This window comes from Leopardus geoffroyi, chromosome B3, assembly GCF_018350155.1.
Source record: "Leopardus geoffroyi isolate Oge1 chromosome B3, O.geoffroyi_Oge1_pat1.0, whole genome shotgun sequence".
NCBI classification, from domain to species: Eukaryota; Metazoa; Chordata; class Mammalia; order Carnivora; family Felidae; genus Leopardus; species Leopardus geoffroyi.
In genome coordinates this window covers 120,888,289-120,897,654 of record NC_059337.1, presented here as the reverse complement: position 1 = coordinate 120,897,654, position 9,366 = coordinate 120,888,289, and the positions used below count along the sequence as shown (strand labels likewise).

At 43.5% G+C, this 9,366-nt stretch overlaps 1 protein-coding gene across 31 annotated transcripts in view; it reads right to left on the bottom strand.

The window, feature by feature from the left end:
• Positions 1-9,366, bottom strand: part of TTLL5 (tubulin tyrosine ligase like 5) — a 300,979-nt gene that overhangs the window by 147,629 nt on the left and 143,984 nt on the right. For all 31 annotated transcript variants that reach the window (XR_006705160.1, XR_006705161.1, XM_045451565.1 and 28 more), the window contains one exon: positions 3,622-3,776. Coding sequence is in view for 29 of the 31 variants with exons in the window: in XM_045451565.1 (XP_045307521.1) it covers positions 3,622-3,776 (155 nt within the window). In the remaining 2 variants the exon portion in view is untranslated. The remainder of the gene's footprint in view (positions 1-3,621; positions 3,777-9,366) is intronic.

The window sequence follows — 9,366 nt, the reverse complement described above, 5'->3', positions numbered from 1 at the left end:
CTTCATTGTACCCCATTTCCCCATACAGAACTTAAAGTTCTGACACACAGCTACTCTCGAGAGCGGGGGCCATCAGGGCGAGCACCCCAGGCCCACGATGTCTTGCCCTGTCACAAAAAGGAGGAACAAACCCATGGCTGTGCTTTCCAACTCCCCCACCTTTAATATCGAGGAACAGACAAATCCCCAGGTTGCATGTGTGAAAAAGCCAGAGATGGATAAAAATAATTCAATGACAAATGCTGGAAAAACATACAAAGGGGCAGAAGCCAGACATTCGTGGGATTCCCTGACAGCTCGATCCACAAGGAAGGGTTGGACTGGAAAAAAACAGGGCCTCAGGTTCCTGCCAAGCCGTCTGAGGCCCTGTCCTTCCCAAATCATTCCAAGCAGCAGCCAAGACTTTACAGTAACCCTTCCAGGTCTCACAAAGAAAGATGCACTGTGAACCCACTGAGTGAGTGCTCGTCACCTAGAAAATGCCCCTCCCTGACATGATCCGACACCAGGCAAGGCTGGCAGTGCTGAGATGCCTCTGCTTTATCACCTCAGGCCCCTAACCATGTCCCCATGTGCCCAGAAAACGTGTAGTTAAAAGGCAGCCGAAAAATCCCACCCATCTCATTGGCTAAAGAAAAGCTTAACTACCCAGCTATCAGCATCTAGAGACCGAAACCGATCCCTTTAAGAAAAAAGAGGTCATGAACACTTGGTACCTGCACCCTGGAGGCCCTATTGTCTAATTCTAAATCGGCCTTGCTTGGAGGTACACCTCACTCAGGCTTCTAAACATGTGACTGATCTTGGCCCCGACTACTTTCTCTTCTGGAGAATGGCCTGCAATTAATCTCACTTATTACCTCTGAAAAGTAACAACAGAGGAATGGCTGGCCAAGTCCAGCTCCAGAGTGTCTAGGGAACTGCAAGCTACATGGCCAGGCCTCAGACTGTCTGGGCAAGTCGTGGGCTCTCTGCCTTCCTCTCCCACAACAAAGCTTGAGCAGGGACTCCAGACAGACCAGAGGAACCAAGGGATTTGAGGAGCTGGGCTGAGCTCACACTGACCCAATGGGAGACGACAGCCCTGAGGCTACGTTTGGGGTGGTTTCAAAACAGCGGGGGAAGAACAAGGTTGTCTGGTGAAAACTTGTGTGATCCATAAAATCGAGAACAATAGCAACACCACAGGGAAATGAAAAATAACACTATTTGCAGAGTTCTCGTGAGTCACCAGTTTTCATTCCTGTGGCTACCAAGTCACTGAGTCCTCCAATATGCACATGAGGAGCACAGCCAGCGATGGATTCTCTTTACATCTTGTTACTGTTTACGGGACAGCGCCTGGCTTAGTGAATTGTCAGAGTTTCTCAGCGCTGGAATCCGCTGCTGCTTCGTAGATGAACCAGCAGGCATACCTCTTATTTACTTAGCATCCACTTCCAGGGAGGGCAAAGTGCTGTAAGGACATTCTAAAAGCTCTCAAAACAGCCCAATAAAAAGATTAAATAAGTAGGTTAGGGTCCCTTAGTGTCAAAACCAGTAATAAAACTCACATCTCTAAGCTACTGATCCCATATTCATGGAACCCAGTCACCCTTACTACTAAGAGAGGGACAAGGGACTCAAGAGCCACGAAATGGTGACTGAACCGGGTGAAAATGGAAACCGGGGCCCGTTACCGCATGGAATGCCTGCTGGCAGTGTCTGGCCGGGGCCTGCGACACCGCCAGGTCTGGAAGGAGCTTGGGGAACTCAGTTAGCACTGCGTTAGGGTGGGCACCTCTGGGAGCTCCACACGGAACTGGAATCCCCAAGCCGAACCTCCGGGCTGTTCTGGCCACCAGAGGTTACCTGAGGGCAGAGGAGGGTTCCCCAGGGCCACCCCACACTGAAATGGGACCTGAAAACTGGTCCTTAAGCTTGAAGAGTAGGTGACAAGAGGGCGGCTTTGGGTACAACTAACGCAAAAAGGAAAAGGCCAGGGGACTCTGCGGGAGCTGCTTTCTGAGGCCAGTGGCTCAGTCGGTGGTATAATGTGCTATTTTCCTGTAGCTCACAAGCATGGTCTGGCTAGAAAAAGACCACGCACAGTGCTGGATGGATTCCCACATCTTTCTGTGTCTCAGCTCTGACAAACAGGTGCTACGAAAAGAAGGCTCGAAACCCAGCCATAACTTTTATTAAAAAAAAATTTTTCCTCGTTCCATCCACAAGTCTACTTCTCCAAAATATGTAGTTTTGACATTTTGTTTATAGTACGGAAAATGGTTACAGTCTTGTCATATAGATAGAAAATATACCCCAGATTGCAGGGAAAATGTTTTCCACAGAAACAAGGCTCTGATTATAAAATGAAAATGGAATATTTGGAAATATTTTATATGGAAAATAGAGCTCTATGGTATAAACAGAATTTCTCTTTTACGACCTATGTTTTAGGAATGTGGTTATTCTGTGGACTGTAAATCACCAAATGACAGACTTCTGTGAAGAGAACTTTGTGGGAGGATGTCCTCTCTCAAACAGGCCTGTCTCCTGGTCTTTGACTCTTTATGATTCTCAGTTAGGATGATTCTTTTCACCCTTGACTGCAATGATTACTGGTACGAACGACACTGGATTCGAGCGTGACGTAATGTGCTTATGTTTATGTTGTTTCCTGGGCACAGTCTCTGCTTCCCAAATGAGTTCCTTCAGTAATGATTCTAACACCAACAGATAATTTGACAAATAGCAATTTCCTTTATGCCCAAGTCTTAGGTCACCCTCCCACCCTCAGAGGCCGGAAGTGCTGGGGCAGGGGTGGGGACTCAGTGGGGCACCCGGGCCAGAGCTTCCTTATTTAGAGGGGACAATATCTTTATTTGGAGGGAACAGAATACTTGATCGGAATGGTCACATTCCTCTCTAGCTCCCTTCACTCAGGGACAGATGCAATTAAACCCATATTTAATAGCCACGAAGGCAAGATGTACTAGGAATCCATTTCTTACATTTTTTGTTTTTTAATAGGGGACTTAAAATATGGATTGAGACTAGAATTCAATACAGTGGTTCTTCTTTTAATTCAGAAGTTGCTTACTCTATGGCCAGAATCTATTTGGATTTTATCCTCTGCCACTTTGCTCAACTACATAAAGGACATTTCCTTCCCACTTCCCAAATGAACATAGTCCAGGGAGGCTGTTTGAGTTTAATTACATAACCTAGATGAAAACATAAAAAAACAAATATGTCCCCCCCCCCAAAAAAAAAAAAAAGAGAATCCAAAGTTACTAAAATGCAATGTAGCACAAGTATGAGGAGACAGGGAGAAAATGTCAGAGGTCAAAACACGAAAATGTTGACGACAGGCAAGGATTAAACATAGTTTAAATTCTTCCTCTTTCACCCCCAAGTGAGCTCACTGAACTGTATCAGAAACTTCCTTTGCCTTTGATTTGTCCACAAACTGTCTTACAAATAAAACGAGGCCCTCAATTCAAGTGCCAGACTACTGGGACACGTGGGGAAAGGCACAGACCACGGGAGTCTGTGCAGGGAGTTCAAGGTAGGAACGGCTCACTTAGGACCCAGGCTGTCTCGGTGACTCAAGCACTAGCTCCAGGACCATTCACATACCTGCTTCCAGGAGGGGTGGGGTGGCTCTCAGGAGCCTGAAGGTCTGACTGTATGGGCCATGTCGGGCCATTAGGACTGATCACGGGCCGAAGGGTGGGGGGCGTTGAAGCGCTGCTTCTGCTTATGGCGCCACTTGACAAATTCAGGTTTGTTACCTAGAATTGAAGTGAGGGAAATAACATGATTTCACGGCATTTTAGAAAAGTATCATTAAGAACATATGGAGGAAATCAAGTAAAGTCCAGGAGATGCTGATTCATCTGAGCTAAAACAGGGGCTGTGACAAAGGCACCCATTAGAGGCTGGCTTCTGTGCCCATCAAAGAGTTCAGAGAAGCATGGGTGGCTGGCGTCAATGTAAGTTACCAACTATGTATTCTGCTCGTATCGTGTGCAAAGTACTGTACTGTGCCAGGCGCTGTGAAATACAAAGATCAATAACCACAACAGCAAGAGTTTACTGTGTATTTACTCTGTGCCAGACAAGGGTCTAAGACACTAGGCAAGATATTCAGCCTTTCTGACCCTTGTTCTCTCATCTACAAGTTCTAAATGCACAATAAATTTTAGTTACACATAATAATTACTGTCACATACAAAGAACTCACTCATTTAGACAAAAGATGCACAGGCAAAAGAAAAATGGGCACCGACCCCAATAAACAATTTACAAAAAAGGAATACAATTAACCAACTAAACATTTAAAACTAGTCATTTCCACTGGAAAATCAAAGGAATGTAAATGTAAGAGGCCATTCTCATATATACGTCGATACCTAACAACAAAAAACATTATATTAGATATGTACCTCTAGTATTTATGTGACTATAAATTGGTAGAATCTTTCTAGAATTTGGCAATCGATTATTACAGGTATCAGAGTATTCGCACACTTTGATGCTATCATCTAACTTCTAGTAACTGTGCTAAAAACTAATTGCACGTGATTAATGAGGGTGACCCTCGTGATAGCAGTTCCTATTTAGCAGAACTGAGAATGTGCAAAGCTCTGCGTAAATGAGTACATTACACGCATCTCATTTACACTGTCATAATTCTGTCGGTAAGTGCCTTTATAATCCCCGTTTACAAAGAATCAAACTGAGGCCTATGAACAATTGGTCAGACCAGGATCTGGACCCCGGTCTTTGGAGCTCCAAAGCCCATCTTCTTACTCACTACACTATATTGTGAACAGATTTTGAAAACAGGCATTGATTTTAATATTGAAAAAGGGAAAGATCAGAATGACTAACGGTGTTGTTTGGTAAATTTTGCTCTGTCTATATAAGGGAACGCTATGTATTTGTTACAGTTTTTTGAAAAATTCATAACGATATAGGAACATGTTAATATCTCAGGTTAAAGAAAAAAATCACACTATGAAACTGTACAAAAAGCAGATCCAAATTTCCTTAAACACACACACACACACACACACACACACACACACACACACACACAGAGATACAAACTCCTAAAGGGCATGGAGTACTTTTATCATCCAAAAGAGAAAATGTAAATTATTATGAGAAATACAGACACGAAGAGGTGAGCTTAAAACCTGTGTGATGAGGATGAAATCAGAAAAGAAAGGATGGTTTGAAAAGTGTTTCAAAATCAGTTGCACAGGGAGGGGATGATGAAAGGCGGGAGGGCACAAAGCTGAATGCCGGGTGCTGAGCGTGAGGCACAGGAGATGGAAATTCCAGGAAAAGCATCCTCCTCAAAAATGTCCTAACAGCCTAGCAATTTTGACATTTACAAACAGAAGAATTCTGGAGCATTGTCTTTTTTTTTTTTTTCTAACTCTGAAAATTCTGAAAGAAACAGAAATCATTTCTAGCAACCGTATAGTACTTCATCCCTAGTTAAAGAACTCAGTATGCGAAACAGCCCAGGACTGGGCCTTCACACCAAAGGACTCAAATAGTTTTCTTGGGAAGAAAGCATTTTCCATAGGTCAGGAGTGTCTGTGGAGGCTGGGGTACGGGACACTCAGGCTGCACCCTTCAGTGTGGACCTGTCTTTAGAAGAAGCTTCAGAAGCCAACCTTGGCTCATCATTCCTGACCCCCTTGAGAAGACACACGCAGACGAAAGGGTAGGGAGGGAATATACTGGGGCAGGTTATGGTAGTATTCTCTGGCCCCTAGAGCCTTCGAGGAGCCATGCCTTCTTCCTACACCCCAGAGGCAACATAGGTCAGGTTCTCAGACAATAAATAAAATAAAAGGACCGAACTCACCCCTGCCCCACACTGAGCCCTCTTCCTTCCTGCCCTGCTCCCTGGCCTTAAACATCAGGCCTTTCAAATTAGACATGAGCTCGCAGCTTGTAAAAACGCTATAGAGTGAGAAAGGTCTTTATGATAACTAGCAGCTTCTCCTATTGCTGCCTCAGGCAGCATGCCAAAACCCTAATACAAGAGGCTTATTAATAATTTATAGTGGAACAGCAATAAAATAAACAAAATGTACACACTTTACCATGTTTAGTATAAACTGTATAGTTTGGAGATTAGTGGATGGGAAAGAGAAGAAATATCAGATTTCTTCAATCTTCTCTCTTTTGGCAAGGCTACCCCTAATTTAAACACCGTCATTTTCATCCTAATACCTAAGTTATTGAATGCTCACCATGTGCCATGTATTAGATGTCCTTGCATTGTCTTGATATGCATAAGCTCACCCTCAGCAAGCCCTCTGAAGTAGGTTCTATTGTTACCCCCATTTTATAAAAGAGGAAACTAAAATCAATTTGATCATTCTGACGGTAAGCAATTAGACAAAAGTCACATACCTGCTAAGTGCAGGGCCACGGTTAGACAGAAAACGTTCTCTTCCAAGTGCATGTGGTATACTTTCCCCAAACATGGTTTAACATTTGAATAGTAATGTCAGGCACCTGGAAGTGAGGTTTTAGATCTCACTTACTCCTTACCCATCACTCACGGAAGCAGACACTGTTACGCTCCCTTTCAGAGATGGAGACACGAAGGCTCAGAGTTTACTGTAACTAATTTGCTCAAGGTCACGTAACAGTTGCAGAACTGGTACTCTTGTTTTAAAATCCATTTTCTAGTTTTAAAACTAGTAGGAAACAGTCCTCGTTATCCTTAATTCTTAGAGATTTTTGAAAATATAATTAGCTATCTCAAATTCTGACAACAGTGATTATACAGGCACTGAATACACTTTGCCTTAAATATTATTCCCCATGTTACCCTTCACCAGAGGATATTAAAGAAGTTGGGGGGGGGGAACCCAACATCCCCATCAATCGGTTTGGTTTCTTAGCAGGTATAGTAAAAGGAGGCATGAACATGAAACGAATTTTAGATTCTTGGTGGTTCTTTGTGGGTTTTGTTTTTTCATGTAACACTGATTCCTCATTTCATGCATAAACCAAAAAATGGTAGCTATTGTGATTTGCTTCTACACAAAAACAAAATATCGTCATTATTTTGAAGTAGCAAAGGGACCACTACTTAAATGAGAGATTATATAAAGAATAACAAAACTTTTAAAGCTTCTCATTTTTAGTTTTTAACGTTTATTTATTTTTGAGTGAGCGAGAGAAACAGAGTGTGAGCAGGGGGAGGGGAAGACAGAGAGGGAGACACAGAGTCTGAAGCAGGCTCCAGGCTTTGAGCTGTCAGTACAGAGCCCGATGAGGGGCTTGAACTCACGAACCAGAAGATAGTGACCTGAGCCGAAGTCAGAGGCTTAAGACGGAGCCACCCAGGTGCCCCTCATGTTTCTTTACAAAGGACTCCTGCTAAAAATGTAACCTGTCTCTTTAAATAATAACTGACCCTCTTAGGGGCGCCTGGGTGGCGCAGTCGGTTAAGCGTCCGACTTCAGCCAGGTCACGATCTCGCGGTCCGTGAGTTCGAGCCCCGCGTCAGGCTCTGGGCTGATGGCTCAGAGCCTGGAGCCTGTTTCTGATTCTGTGTCTCCCTCTCTCTCTGCCCCTCTCCCGTTCATGCTCTGTCTCTCTCTGTCCCAAAAATAAATAAACGTTGAAAAAAAAAAATAATAATAATAACTGACCCTCTATTTTAAATATTCTATTCTTACTTCTAAGGTTTTGTCTAGAAGACACCCAGGACCTATGTCACAACTATCCCTACCCGACCCGGCTCTGTCTTCCTGGAACATACGTTGCCAGTAAATAATCAAACAACTTGGGGCTCACTTAGATATGGCCTCAGAAACTTCTTTACACAGTCCTCCAGACAGCCAATACAAACCAGTCAGAAGTGACAAACAACCCCTGTTCTAGAATAGCCCTATGCAACAGAACATATTGGGATGATGTCAATGTTCTATAATCTGCACTGCCCAATACAGAGGCCACAAGCCGTATGTGGCTATTATGCATTTGCAATGTGTCTGGTATGACTAAGGAACTGGAATTTAAACTTTATATAACTTAAATTTTAAAAGCCACATGCACCTACCTTGTGGCTACCTAATCGGATAGCATAGCTCGGAAGCCTCAACCAGATCTAGCTGAATCTTATGTGTACAAACTTATGTCTTGCTAGAGTCGGTCCAAGCTAATCATTCCTAGACTATGTGACTTAAAAAAGCTTCTGGTTCTTCCTTTCAGTTTCCCAGTTTTTTCCAGGATGGGCAGAAGGAGATGCCAAACTAAAATGGACCCAAGCATCAACTGTGGCCCCAATGGCACCTTGTCGTGACTAGGGAATATCTAAGGGCAGGGCAAATCTCCCTGCATTGGGCCGGGCCTTAATAAACTCTACAAGTCAATCAGGGTTCACACGTGGAGGTTCCACCCTAACAGGAAGAAGGATGATAAATATGGCTGCCACCAGGCTACATCTGACGCTCTGTCCATCTCTATTTCTCCAGGTAAACAAAGCTTCATCAGATGAAGAGAAAGTGGACAATTTCATACATATATCTGATTTTCAGTAATGATGAACATTCCACGCTGAAGCATTTTCAAGAAGGACAGGCTTAATAGCACATAAAGACATACAGTGCTAGTAACAAAAGAGACGGCTCATGATTTTTGTGAGGAGTATTAGGCTATTAAGGTAGAGGTTGTAGCCATTGGGCCAGGTGGCTTTCCTGGGCCAATAATCAGAGTCTGTGCTACTAAGTCTAGGCTGGCCAACTCATGAATTCATCCCATTGGTCACATAGTGTCTGGAAGATAGATGGCACAGTTTAAAACCCATTTTAATTACTGAAACTATGACACAAATAACATGCCTTGCTGACAATGGATATCAACATCTTTATGTGCAAAAGATAGCACACGTACGTAAAAACCTTGTAAGTCTGTGGACTTCTAACACCGTCTACCTTGGGGCGCCTGGGTGGCGCAGTCGGTTGGGCGTCCGACTTCAGCCAGGTCACGATCTCGTGGTCCGTGGGTTCGAGCCCCGCGTCAGGCTCTGGGCTGATGTCTCAGAGCCTGGAGCCTGTTTCCGATTCTGTGTCTCCCTCTCTCTCTGCCCCTCCCCCGTTCATGCTCTCTCTCTGTCCCAAAAATAAATAAACGTTGAAAAAAAAAAAAAATTTAAAAAAAAAAAAAATAAAAAAATAAAACCGTCTACCTTAATTTTTATGCAAATACAAAAACTTTCAGGTTCACAACAGTAATAGTAACAATAAAGTCATGTTTAGCTAACGATAGCTAAATTTAATGACCACTTAATTTTTGCCAGGCATTGTCCTGTGTGTGTGTGTGTGTGTGTTTATATATAAA